The sequence below is a fragment of the Petaurus breviceps genome, unplaced genomic scaffold (genome assembly GCF_028583685.1).
Source record: "Petaurus breviceps papuanus isolate PSGF00001 unplaced genomic scaffold, PetGlider_PUasm1.0 90847, whole genome shotgun sequence".
NCBI classification, from domain to species: domain Eukaryota; kingdom Metazoa; phylum Chordata; class Mammalia; order Diprotodontia; family Petauridae; genus Petaurus; species Petaurus breviceps.
This window is the reverse complement of record NW_027187360.1, coordinates 27,335,933-27,349,579: the sequence shown is the minus strand read 5'-3', so window position 1 is coordinate 27,349,579 and position 13,647 is coordinate 27,335,933. Positions and strand designations below refer to the sequence as shown.

General features: G+C 43.5%; 2 protein-coding genes across 4 annotated transcripts in view; both read right to left on the bottom strand.

The window, feature by feature from the left end:
* Positions 1 to 13,647, bottom strand: part of CYSRT1 (cysteine rich tail 1) — a 172,683-nt gene that overhangs the window by 26,408 nt on the left and 132,628 nt on the right. The gene's annotated exons all lie outside the window — the stretch shown is intronic.
* The window catches only part of NDOR1 (NADPH dependent diflavin oxidoreductase 1), an 11,922-nt gene continuing 3,936 nt past the window's right edge, over positions 5,662 to 13,647 (bottom strand). For both annotated transcript variants that reach the window (XM_069072726.1, XM_069072727.1), the window contains 12 exons: positions 13,452 to 13,549; positions 12,606 to 12,704; positions 11,830 to 11,931; positions 10,939 to 11,148; positions 9,536 to 9,657; positions 8,922 to 9,142; positions 8,640 to 8,747; positions 7,895 to 8,009; positions 7,403 to 7,549; positions 6,591 to 6,709; positions 6,295 to 6,389; positions 5,662 to 6,092 (listed from right to left, as the gene is read on the bottom strand). In XM_069072726.1, the coding sequence (XP_068928827.1) occupies positions 5,948 to 6,092; positions 6,295 to 6,389; positions 6,591 to 6,709; positions 7,403 to 7,549; positions 7,895 to 8,009; positions 8,640 to 8,747; positions 8,922 to 9,142; positions 9,536 to 9,657; positions 10,939 to 11,148; positions 11,830 to 11,931; positions 12,606 to 12,704; positions 13,452 to 13,549 (1,581 nt within the window). In that variant the 3' untranslated portion in view covers positions 5,662 to 5,947. The remainder of the gene's footprint in view (positions 6,093 to 6,294; positions 6,390 to 6,590; positions 6,710 to 7,402; positions 7,550 to 7,894; positions 8,010 to 8,639; positions 8,748 to 8,921; positions 9,143 to 9,535; positions 9,658 to 10,938; positions 11,149 to 11,829; positions 11,932 to 12,605; positions 12,705 to 13,451; positions 13,550 to 13,647) is intronic.

Genomic DNA, 13,647 nt, shown 5'->3' with positions numbered 1-13,647 from the left:
TTGAATACATCAAAATTTTACAAAGTTTAGAGGTGCTTTGATCAGTTACAAGTTAAGCAGTCTCCTCATTGACCTCTCTACCATCAGTTTTCTGCCTCCAAACCAGCCAGTACATGTCTTTTCCCATTTCCTAAAACATAAAGGAAAGATACCTTTGCCTATCCTTGGTAGGCTTGGAAAAGGACACAAAGCATTTTGTTTGCTTGTCTTTTTTGCACCTTATCAGAGGGTAAGCTTTTGGTACTTATTTTATAAATATATTGTTTTTGTTGACTATTAAATTTATAATAAATATTTAAAAAAAAATCCTCAGCATGGCATTCAGAGCTCTCTTCAATCTCTCCCCCATTATTATTATTACATTACAAAACATCAATTTCTTCCTCTCCATCAACTGACATTTGTTAATCACCTACTATATGCCTGACACTGTGGATAAAAGTATAAAGAATGAAATAATTCTACTAGTAAGGAGTTTATGTTCTCAGAAAGCCTTCATAGTAGAGTACAATAATCTTTCTTTTGAGTATCTATGGCATTTGATGTGAGGACCACTCATTTAAGGTTCAAGGTTAATTAGACATTGATAAAACTAATGCCTGGTAATTTTTTTTCAGCTTTAATTCAATTTTATTTTTTTCAAGGTTCAAATTCTCTCCTCTACTCATTGAGAAGAAAAGTTTTTTTTAAATTACAAATACATCTAGACATGCAAAACAAATTTGAGTTAACCTTGTTGTGATTTTACTTTTCCTATGTTAACATGCTCATACCTAACCTAATAGATTCTCAATAAATGTTTCAATTCAACTACCAAGAATTCTTTAGGTTAGGACCCAATGATTCTGTTAAACTACAAACTACTGTATACTTAAATTTATAGGCTATCAAGAAGGGCTGAAGTTTTCCATTCTAAAGTGTTCAGATACTCCTACATCTGTCAGAAATGATTGCTACATGATTTATTACATACAACTTTTCAGGAAGGCAGGATGGAAAAGGCACTATTAGATTTATGTGTCATACTTGCATTCACATGGGTGTACATTCTCAGGACAGAGAACACACCTCTTTCCTCATTTCTCATCTAGTTGTGTACTACTTTGGGACTTCTCTGACCTCTCCACCACACCCCCTCATTGGATACCTTTTCACCCCCCCCCCCTTTTCAGCTTCCTTTTATGTTTTAACTTCCCCCATTAGACTGTAAGCTCCTTGAGAGCAAGGGCTTTTTTTTTCCACTTAAATTGATTGATTGTGATAGAAGTGAAATTGTAAGGGGTTGAGAACTGAGTGTGAAGTAAGAAAATTAAGTTAGATTTTCTTGTAGAAAAGATGGAATTATGATACAGACTAAAGGATAATTCAGTTAGATGTATTTGGAACCGGTTGAATGGTAAGTCTTAAAAAGTCATTAGGGGTGGCTAGGTGTCGCAGTGAATAGAGCACCAGCCCTGGAGTCAGGAGGACCTGAGTTCAAATCCAGCCTCAGACACAACACAAAAACTAGCCCTGTGACTTTGGGCAAGTCACTTAACCCCAATTGCCCCTCCAAAAAAATCTCAACCCACAAACACCAAAGGCAACTTAGAAGGTCAGTAGGAAAGGTCAGGCATAGGTGAGAGAGGATCATGGTGTGGCCCCAGCCTTGGGGTGGTGGCAGCAGTGGTAGTGGCTGCTTCTGGAGTTCTCTGCCCACAGAAGGTGGGGGAATTGAGCAGCTGATCAGAGGGGGATTGCAGGGATCTCTTTGGTGGCACTGAGGCAGGATTCTCTTACTTTTCCTGTGCTTGGATCTGGGTTGCAGTCTTGGGTGTTGGTCCTTGGGCAAGGAGGAGCCTGTGATAGAGCTGGTGGTGGCACCGGAGAGGGAATCCTCCTCACAATTCCAAGGTAGAAAGAGTTCTTGTGGTCACTCATAGACCAGGAGAGGAGTAAATGCCTCTCCTTTGATCATACAACCTTGGAAGAACTTTGGAAGTTCTTTAAATTTACAGGTCCCTAGAGAAATATCTCTGAAAACAGCTGTGAAAAGCCTCTGAAACTTATCACAGTGCACTCTCCACTCTAGAAGCAAAGTCCTACCCTAACAAAGAGCTAAAAATTCAAGTAACTGGCTGGGAAAATGAACAAACAGTGGGGGGAAAATCAGACTATAGAGAATCTTACTTTGGTGACAAAGAAGATCAAAACATACACTCAGAAAAAGACAACAAAGTCAAAGCTCCTACATCCAAACCTCCAAGAAAAAAATGAATTGCTTGCAGGCCATGAAAGAACTTAAAAAGGATTATGAAAATCAACTAAGAGAAGTAGAGAAAGAATTGGGAAGAGAAATGAGAGTGATGCAAGAAAATCATGAAAAACAAGTCAACAGCTTGCTAAAGGAGACAAAAAAAAAATGAAGAAAATAACACCTTAAAAAACAGACTAACTCAAATGGCAAAAAAGATTTTAAAAAAGCAATGAGGAAAAAAATGCCTTAAAAAGCAGCAGAATTGGCCAAATGAAAAAGGAGGTCCAAAAGCTGACTGAAGAAAAAATTCCTTAAAAATTAGAATGGAACAAATAGAAGCTAATGACCATGAAAAATCAAGAAATTTTAAAACAAAACCCAAAGAATGAAAAAATAGAAGACAATATGAAATATCACTGGAAAAACTGACCTGGAAAAATAGATCCAAAAGAAATAATTTAAAAATTATTGGATTACCCAAAAGCCATGATCAAAAAAAGAGCCCAGACATCATTTTTCAATAAATTATCAAGGAAAACTGCCATGATATTCTAGAACTGGAGGGGAAAACAGATATTGAAAGAATCCACTGATCACCTCCTGAAAGAGATCCCAAAAGAAATCCTAGGAATATTGTAGCCAAATTTCAGAGTTCCCAGGTCAAGGAGAAAATATTGCAAGCAGCCAGAAACAATTCAAGTATTGTGGAAACACAATCAGGATATCACAAGATTTAGCAGCCTCTCTATTAAAGAATATTATTCTGGAGGTCAAAGGAGCTATGATTAAAATCAAGAATCACCTACCCCACAAAATTGAGTATAATACTTCAGGGGAAAAAATGGATATTCAATGAAATAGAGGACTTTCAAGCATTCTTGATGAAAAGACCAGAGCTGGATAGAAAATTTGACTTTCAAACACAAGAATCAAGAGAAGCATGAAGAAGTAAATGGGAAAGAGAAATCATAAGGGACTTATTAAAGTTGAACCATTTACAATCCTACATGGAAAGATGATATTTGTAACCTATGAGACCTCTCTCAGTATTAGGGTAGTTGGAGAGAATATATATATACACACACACATACATATATGTGTGTATGTGTATGCATATAGCACAAGGTGTGTTGAATATGAAGGGATATTTAAAAAATAAAATTAAGGGGTGAGAGAGAATGTACTGGGACAAGGAGAAAGGGAGAGGTAGAATGGGATAAATTATCTCACATAAAAGAGGCAAGAAAAAGCTTTTACAATGGAGGGGAAGAAAGGGGAAGTGGGAGGGAATGAGTGAACCTTACTTTAATCAGATTTGGCTTAAGGAGGGGATAACAGACATACTCAATTGGGTATGAAAATCTCTTACCATAGAGGAAAGTAGGGAGGAAGGGGATAAGGGGGAGGGGATGATAGAAGTGAGGGCAAATAAGAGGAGGGAGCATTCAGAAGCAAACACTTTTGAGGATGGACAGGGTCAAAGGAGAGAATAAATGTGGGGCAGGATAGGATGGAAGTAAATATAGTCTTTCACCACATGACTGTTATAGAAGTGTTTTGCATGCCTACACATGTCTAACCTATATTGAATTGCTTGCTTTCTCAGTGAGGGTTGGTGGGAAGGGAGGGAGAGAATATGGAACTCAAAGTTTAAAAAAATGTTAAAAATTGTTTTTACATGCAACTGGGAAATAACCTATATAGGCAATGGGGTACAGAAATCTATCTTGTCCTACAGGAAAATAGAAGGGAAGGAGATAAGAAAAGGGGAGATAGAAGGGAGAGTAGATTGGGGGAAGGGGTAATCAGAATTCATGCCATCTTGGAGTGGGAGGAGGGGAGAGATGGAGAGAAAATTTGGAACTAAAAATCTTGTGGAAGTGAATGTTGAAAACCAAAAATAAATTAATATAAAAAAAGAATAGATATTTCCCCTTAGCTGGGAGTCTGGCCTGGTCAGGAGGGACAGCACAGCCCTACCTGTTAGGTAGCATCTTGCCTTCTGAGCCTAATAGTCTGAGATTGTAGATTATCTACCATCTGATGTCATTTTAAAATGGCAGTTTTCAGAGGGTTTGTGAGCTAAGCCTGGAAGGGTGGGAAGGTAGGTGTCTTGTTGATATGCATCAATATTACTACCCCTTAACTTTATCCAATGAGTGTTTTTGAGATGACTGGACACTTGGCTCCAAAGAACCCCAGGGGAAAGGGTGGTAGTTTTGTTTCCAATTCCATGTCCCAGTCACTTCCTGGGTATGGCCACGATGGGGAAATAGCCTTTCTAATTTAGTTCCTTAGGCTTTCTTTTCAGCCTATAGCACCTTTAAGACTTCCTGGGATGTGTTTACAAAAATCCTTCAAGCTCCAAGTTTTCAATACCAGCACTGATTAAGTATACCGGCTTCTTTTCCCAAATTGTCACAGCATTAGAGATTTCAATTCCATTTTCAGCCTCTTATTCTCCAAAGTGGCCTCATCTTTATACCTACCCAGTGATGAGTAACTGCCCACACAAAAGAGCCCCAACTAAGCTTGGGAATCCCCCAAATGTAAGGACTTCTTTCTAGCCTGGGGAGAGGGCAGTGGCTCTAGGAAATGACGTTTTGAAGAAGTGGCAGGAGGGCAGAGACCAATGAACAGTGTCAGTATCTTACATAAGACAGAGGGGATGTTGATAGTAAAAAGAAGGGATTCATCTGGAGAGACAGTTAAATTTGAGGAAACTTCCTAGAGGTGGCAAGCCATGGCTCCACTATAGCCTGATGGAGAGGGTAGATATTCTGGGCCCCTGGAATGTCCTAAGCCATCTCCCAGAAGAAGGAATACAGGTGTGAGGCAGGCCTCCTGAAGTCACCCCTCCCTGCTGAGTCAGGGTAAGGAATCCCTACTTGCTGGTCAGACCAGAATGCAGGAAAGGTCCTTCCCAGGTCAGGAGACCTTGCTCTTTCCTCAGGGCAGAGCTGCCCTCTACTCAAGATGACTGGACCTCATTGGTGCACACCTGTCAGGGGTTAAGGCATTTGGGATCAGATGAGAATGAGCCAACGCCCTGTCCCAAACCCAGGTTCTCTCAGGGTGAGCCTTGGGGGACTAGGAATTCTGGAGATACAAGTAATTGTTTTAAGAGCTTTGGTTCTTCAGTTTCTTTATCCACACTCTCCCTCCCCAAATCAAAACTGCCCTTTCCAGCAATTTGTGAGCATTCATAACTTCCTCCAGGAAGAGTTCCCTAATTTTCCCATTGAAGTCATTGTTTTATTATATATCTACCCTAGGCCATTTCCCCAGCTTCCTTTTATTTTTGCAGTAGAAGGTGGGAGAGGGGAATTCTGTCCCATTAGCCAGGTACTCTTAAGCCTGGGTGTGTGTGTGTGTGTGCACTCGAGTACAACCCTTCCCAGTCCCTTTTAAAGACCCTGCAGATGATCACTTTGCCATATTATTATTGCTTTGCCAATCACATCTCAATCCCTGTTCTACCCCTCAGTCATTCTCTTCTCACAGCAAGTGGAGATCATCAGCTTCCCCAGTTGTAAAGGAAAACATCCATATATCAGGACAGGGTGAAGATGGTGAGATCCAGTCACAGGGTGGGGAAAACAAGGTTGGATGGAGAGGGCCTAGAGAATGTGTTCAAGACCAAGATGTGAAGGGTGGATTGTCAACCTTAGGTATAAGCCCTTGTAAGGAAAAAGGGGGTTGTGAAGCTTGTCAGGCCCAGGTCTCAGCCTGGAAGCGCATGGCCCGCTCCAGCGTGGTGAGGTAGGTGGCAGCGTCAGGGCCAGAGAGTCCACCCTCTGACTGGAACAATGAGGTCAATGCCTCTGAGACAGAAGCTGGCATGGACTTGGCATTGCTGATGGAAAGAAAAGGGAAAGGAAAGGGAGGGAGTTACCACAAGATTCCAGTAGATCCCCTAAGCCCCAGGTCCCTTTTGGGTCCCTATATGCCTCGTTACTACAAAGTATGAATCTCGCCTATCAACCCCCTGGACCTCTCCAAGGACCTCCTCTAAGGGCAAAGGGAATGAGGAATCAGAGAAGAGAAGGGAGACTCACCCAGCCAGGTAAAAGTAGGCTCCATGATGGTTCAGCAGCTCCCACACCAAAGCCCCATGCTCCTGGAGACGGTGCTGTACATAAATCTTCTCCTCCTGCAGAGATACTGCATTGTTTTCTCAGCCCTCCCAGGCCAGGGCAGTCACTTAGCCAATACCTCACCCGGTGGCTGCAGGGTCCAGTACCACCACTCCCTTTCTTCATTTCCCATTCATTCTCCCCCTCCTCTACTCCTTTCATTCCTATCATCTTTCATGTCATCATTCTCATGACTTTCCTTCCCAATTCCCACTCACTTGGTCTCTGGAGAAAGCAGTGATGAGGGTCAAGAAACCTCTCTGAACAAGTTCTTGCCACTCTGCCTCACAGTAAAAGTCTTTGTTCTTCTGTCGACAACCAAAGAACAGATAGTTTCCTGTTGGCAAATGAGGTCAGAGTGGGATAAGGAAGACAATGATAGGGGCAGCTAGGTGGTAAAGTGGATAGACCACTGGCCATGGAGTCAGGAGGACCTGATGTCAAATGTGGCCTCAGACACTTATTAGCTGTGTGTTGCTGGGAAGTCACTTAATCCTGATTGCCTCCAAAAGAAAAAAAAAAAGGGAAGACCATTCCAAAATATTGGACTTGACCACCAGAAGCATCTTGACCACCTACTAATGGCTTTGGGGAATTTGGAAAAGCCATTTCAATTCTCCCTCTAATCTTTCTAACCCTGAGTTTCTGATTTGGGATTCAGAAGGAGTGAGGATGGAGGCCATCTTTTGGCAAATTACTTTAAGGCTGACCTTCATCCACTGACCCTTTCCTCCTGAACAAGGAGTCTAATTATTCTGAATCCCTCTCCATTAGGCCGCTCAGGGAGACTTGTGTGCTTTTGTTTTTCATTTTGACTTTTCTGATTCTGACTTACTAGGTACCTGGGGGTACAAAGATGAAAATGACCTGATCCCACCTTCAAAGACCTTATATTCTTTTGGGGACATTCTAGTTGGGGCAGGAGACACAGTGAGGCAGGAATACACAAAAGTACTGTATTCCAAGGAAGCTTTTTGTATGCAGTAGCTGTCCAGTCCCAACCCAATCCATGCTTACTCCTTGTGCTCACCTGTCTGGCCCTGTGCCACACGCTCCTGGATGGCTGCACGGAAGGGTGCCACCCCAGTGCCAGGACCCACCATGATCACAGGGGTGTTAGGCTCTGAAGGGAAGATCAGCCCACTTTTTTGAACCCAAAGGGGAACTCTTACTGGTCCTGGATAGGGAAGAAGAAATTGGGGTGATATTCAAAGACAGGATAGTCCCTGTGAGTTTCTAAGTTTTTAATCTTGTCTGAGGGAGCCTAGTAGGGAGAAGTTACCAGGAAGGAGTGGCCCCAAGACAGGGAAAGTTCAAGATATATTCCTAGCCCTGGGAGAAACAGAGGGAACCAAGTGTTTTGCATGCAGTATGTTTGACACCTATGTTAAATTTCCCCTGCCTCCCTTGGAGTCCCTCAGTACATGCCTTGTGATATTTTAGGTCAGCTGAGTGGAGAGTAGGAGTCTGTGATACTATGCCTGACCATGGTGCTCTGCTCCTGGAAGGCTGCTGAGCTTACCTCTCCTTGGATCCAGGGAAGCCAACCAGGAAGAACAGAGGCCCTGGCGGGGCTTACGAAGACGAGTCTGGTATTGCACCACCGCCACGAGGATCTGCACCCTGAGAGGATGAGCCTTGGAGGGGGAATAAGCTGGATCATATAATGCTTTGGGGGAGTAAGAGGGGAGGGATATGGGGTAGGATTTCATTTTCAGAAAGCTGATGGATAGCTCATAAATATCAATTTGCTTCACAGAATTACAAAGCTTCTCCCTTTATGCCTCTCCTTTGTTGGTCAAATCAGAAAGGCCACACATGCCTCTAAAATCAGGGAGAAAACAAGCAGCAAGAGGAAGTGAAAGATTATTTAGGGGGAATTTCTGTCTTTAATTTCCTTTAGGGCTCTTACTGTACTGTGTTGAGGTACTGTTCATACCTCTCTTGTTGGGAGGTTTAGATTATGACTAGACTGACTACTGTAGACAACAGCTGTGTTCCTGGAAAGGTATGTATGAATTACTAAAAATATTAAATCTTCTTTTTCTTATTTATGCTATTATGTTTGTTCTTAAATTGTAAATAGACATTTCAAGTATCAAGCTAGGAATTAAGGACTAAAGATGTTTCAAAATGATGTTTATAAGCTGTTTGTGGATTTTCTTAAAGTGGAGAAAATGCTTCTGCTCCTGGCCCTCCCTCCCCAGAAGTTGCTGGCACTGACCTTCTTCTCTTTCAGAACCCTTGGGATGTGAACTATCTCTCACCAGCAATGAAGAAGCAATGGAGTAGGCCCTGGGCCGGATTGGAGGGATGAGGTCCAGCAGGTAGTCTGGTGGGATGGAAGCTGCTGAGTGTGGGAAGTCACCTAGGACCTGGAAGTAGAAGCAGAGCAACCCGACTTTTATCTTGGAACTCAACTTTGGCTTCTGCCAGATGCTGAAAGTTGAGGGCATGAGAGCATGGTATCTTAGGGCCAAAATCTTCGTTGTCTAAGGAGCCTCCCTGACCAAGGGGTCTAGTGTCAGGCCCTAGTCCTGATCCCTCACCTCCACAATGGTCCTTCGAGGTCTGTTGCAGTAGTTGTAGAGTTCTTCCTGGCCTTGTGCAGAACTGAACTCAAGCAGCTTCTCACGTTCCATCTGGTGTTGAGAGAGACAGGCCAGGATCTCAAAAAACGATCGAAGGGGAACACGGGTAATATCCAGGTAGTTGGACACGAGGTGATGGATGGTACAGGGCTGAGGCAGATGAACTGGACAGGTGACATCTGAAACAGCAAGCAGGGAATCTCATTTGGGTTATGGTGAATAAAAGAGGGTGGGACAGAGGCCCACCTTCCTTAGGGGCAGTGACCCTTGCCTCAGGGGTGATCAAACTCACAGTCACATCTGGCAGGACCTGGTGAAGTCAGAGTGGCTCTCTCTGTAGGAGAGGTCATACTATAGGAACTAAGCTAAGGCTGTGAAGACCATTATATCTCAAAGCCCTTAAGATGATACTTAAAGTTCTCTGACTTTTCAAGGGAGAAAAGAGAGAAGACAGAAGAAAACAAAGTCATATAGTGGGAAAAAAGAGACGGACAGAGGAGAGAGGCAGCAAAACAGACAGAGAAAAGAGAAAAGCAAAATGAAGAAATGGACAGAGAAAGAGAAAAACCCACCTGGCTCCCGAGGCTGAAGCACAAAATGCTGGTTTGGGTCCAGACTAAGCAGGTGACAGAACTGCTCGGTGTCACTGGCTGGGTTCTGAGGCTGGATCATCACAATGTCACCAGCAGTAAAGCTGCAGGGAAAGGACCCTACTCCAGTTATCACTGGGAACCTGCCTACAAAAGCTTCAGAGAAGCTTCCCTTTGGCCTGGAGACAGGGACATCTGGGTATGGCAGGCAGAAGCAGTGAGTCTAGGGGACTTGGGAGCAGGAGGTGGAAACTTTATGGGGAGGTAACTAGGAAGGGAAAGAAAGTACTAAGTGGAGGAGACAAGGGTTGAAGTATCTCTTTAGGATCCTGGATCTCAGAATTAACACCCCTAAAATGAGTTGCTGAAAATGGGGCTAAAAGTCAAGGTGGAAGGGGCAGCCAGGTGGCTCAGCAAGTAAGAGCACTGGCTCCAGTGTCAGGAAGACCTGGGGTTCAAATCCGGGCTCAGATACTTAGCACCACACCCAGAAATAACTGGCCGTGTAACCTTGAGCAAGTTACTTAACCCCAATTGCTTTAAATAAAAAAAAAAAGTCAAGGTGGAAGTCATCTTTGATTCCTCCTTTTCTCTTGCTTCCCACATCTAACTAGAAACTAAGTCTGTTGATTCTATATCCCAAATACACTTACATCCCCATGTTCTTTCTCTTTTTCCATCTCTACCATCTTACCATAGGCCCTTATTCCCTCTCATCTGGAATACTACATAAGTATCCTAAGGGATCTCCTGGTCTCTCCACTATAATCCAATCTATACATCTGCCAGAATAATCTTCCTAAAAACAGAGGTCTAATCCCATTATTCCTCTTCTTAGTGGCTACAAACTATGAAATAAAAGTTCAAGTTTCTCAGCCCGGTCAGCCCCTGCCTACTTTTCTAGCCTCACTTCACATTCCTTTCCCTACTTGCATCTTGTACTCTTGCCAAACTGGTCTTCTCATTGTCTCTAAATGTGCCCCCCAGATGACTTTATGCTTTTGTTTGTTGTTTCTCCTCTTGGAACACCCTCCTCACCCAAATTTGCCTTTGCAAACCTTACCTTCAAGGAACATGCTCAAATTCCTCCCACAAAACCTCTTGCAACCACAGAAGCTCATCGATTTTTCCTTTTACTGATTCCTTTAGTGTTTATCATCTCACATGGCACTTGTATTCTGTGATATACTATAGTTGTTTATTTATATATCTCATCTATTAATACCCACACTTGTGGAAGGGATATCTCTTTCCATCTTTAACATATCTTATACTTAATAAATGCTTATTGAACAAACACCCAACTTGGCAAGATCTCCTCTGGATGACAAAGGGAGAATCCTAGTGAGAAGTTGGGGTGGATCTGTGGGACAGATGCATCTCACCTGATTCCAGAGCCTGTGATGTCAAATTCAATTAGCCGAACATCCTGGAAGTGTGACTCAGCAGTCACTCTTTGATTGGAGACCATGGGAGCCAGGAAGGGCTTGTGGTCAGAGGGGAACTCCTTAGGCCTTTGATTCTCTGAATGTTGCTCCTCATAAGAAATCTCTGGAGCTTCATCACAAAAATTCAAAATGAACCTTGAAGGCAAACTAGAAAAGGGAATGAGAAGGTGGCAAAGGAAGTCAGTGCATTAGGAGACTGGTAACAGCAGAGGGGGAGGAAGGGGAGGAGCTTCACTTTTTTCTGTTTGTTTGTTTTTTGCTTTTTTGTAAGGCAGGACAATTGGGGTTAAGTGACTTGCCCAAGGTCACATGGCTAGTTTAAGTGTCTGAGGCCAGATTTGAACTCAGATCCTCCTGACTCCAGGGCTGATGCTCTATTCACTGTGCAACCTAGCCACCCAAGACCTTCACTTTAATGAAGTAAGCCAGTAAAGGACCCTCTTTTCCCCGCAAAATCTTTAAGGATATGCCACACCTCCTTTTCTTACTGCCTAACCTGGGGAGCAAAGAGAGCCCACAAGAGGAAGTTTTCATGATGAATCTTTTCTCAGTGACCAGCAGAGGGAGTACCTAAACTGGGCCAGAGGGGAATGTGTCTGGATCTGTCTCAGTTACAGATTTACTCCTGTCTAGAACTTGTCCCAGGAAAAGCCTAGAAGCTACCTGGATCAGTGATGTCAAATCCAGGGTCATTCTAGACTTCAATACTGAAAAGGAGGAGATCTAGAAATGCTAACTTCCTGCGGGAGGGATTGGGGAGTGCGGTGAGAGCCACATAGAAATCTCTTAGAAGAAAGCTGGCAGCTCTCCCCAACAACTGATCCTTACGGTATATCAGCAGGTATGACACTAAGGTCAGAAGGCACAGGATACAGCCCCAGAACCTTTCTCCACAGGTCCAGAAGCCAGGGATCAATAACTGCATAAGGCCTGCCAGAACACAGAGAAAATCCAGGGTAAGCAAGCATGCTCCTTTCTAACACCCATGTCCACCCATGTTCCCTTTCTTCCCCCTGAAGCTAGTGTGGCTCTTGGACAGACCTTGAATACCCACTGTCGGGAGGAAAGAATGTCTTAGCTCATTGTTAAACCAGAGGGCAGCTGAACTAAGGATAGTCTTACAACTATCACCATTTCCTAGGGGCCATTCAAACCAGGGTTCTGGCAAAAAGATAGGTGTAACTGACATATGCTAGAAGTTTGGTTCAGCATCATTCTTCCTCACCCTTTGATCCTCCTCCCAAATCAAGATTCAAGCATCTCTACACTAACATGCTCCATAGGAGCAGGAGAGAAGCTGTGGGAAGGGAAAAGGTCCAAGTAGGCATGTCTTGGGGTTTAGGTCTAACTTTGGCCCAGACATTTTTCACTACAGCATTGTGGTCTGTGGGCAGACAACTCACTACTTGCCCTACCTAAAGCTCCTTGAAGATTTCAACTTTTACATGCGCTTACACTGCCTTCTTCAACAGAATGTAAAATCCATAAAAATAGGGACTGTTTCATGTTTGTCTTTGTATCCACAGTGATCAGCACATAGTAGGTACTGAATAAATACCTGTTGACTGACTGGAATATCAGCCCCAGCCTTTGATGTTACTCACCCCAAGTCATGCTGGTCATCACCCAGACCAATGGGCAAGAGTGCATTACCCCCAAGCTGTAGTAGGCGCCGGTGTAGTTTCTTGGCTACAAAATTAAACCTGTTGAGAGAAAAAAAAAATATACTAAGAAACCCATATGTGAACAAATGTTAACACTTCCTATTCCCAGTCCATGAGGCCCCTCTCCTATCAATGTTCAGAAAAAATCTTTTCATTCAGCAGGGTCTCAGTCTGGGAGTGTGTGTGTGGGGGGCAGGGGATGGTGGTTATTATTCCCCATTTTTATAGATGTGGTTCAAAGAGGGTCAGGACTTGCCTGTGAAAGGGCAAAAACAGGACTAGAGTCTAGGATTTCTGAGCCCCAGCCCAGTGTTTCTTCACAGTACCATGCTTTGGGCACTCTTGGCTGTGGTATGATCAGGGAGTCTTTACAAGAGAGGTTTTAATGATGTTTGATTTCAGTGGAGTCATCTTAGGCCCAGGTCCCTAAACCTGCTCCAGCTAACAGTGCTAGAAATGGGCAAACTCTTAGACTAAGAGAGCCCCATGACTAGTACTCAAGAGACTAGAGAAAGAAGGAACCTGGGTCTCAGAGGGTAAGGTAGCACTAGTAGGGAAGAGCCTGATTTCTTGGCCAGTCTCTAGGCTTGCAGAAGGCACAACGATAAGAAACCTCAAAGAATTAGTAGGGTTGGGGGTAAGGGGAGGGCACTTGTTTATCTTGGCAAAGATATCTAGCACAGAGTCCATCTTTCTCTGAGGGGCACAACTAGGTCACAGGGTGGGGCCAACTTCAGTAGACCGGCTGCCTTCTATCTTCTCCCATTTCTAAACCACTCTACTCACTTTGCATAGGAGGAATCGCCAAGACCCAGCACAGCATAATCCATCTGACAGAGGGAGGTAGGAGGCAAGTTTTTTCGGAATATAAACTTCCAGAAGTTCTAAAATTAAAACGACTCTTTAGATACCACAGGTCCAGATAACTAAGGAGCTCATAACAAGGGATACCCCACCAATGTATGCCGAGAGGTTTCTTATC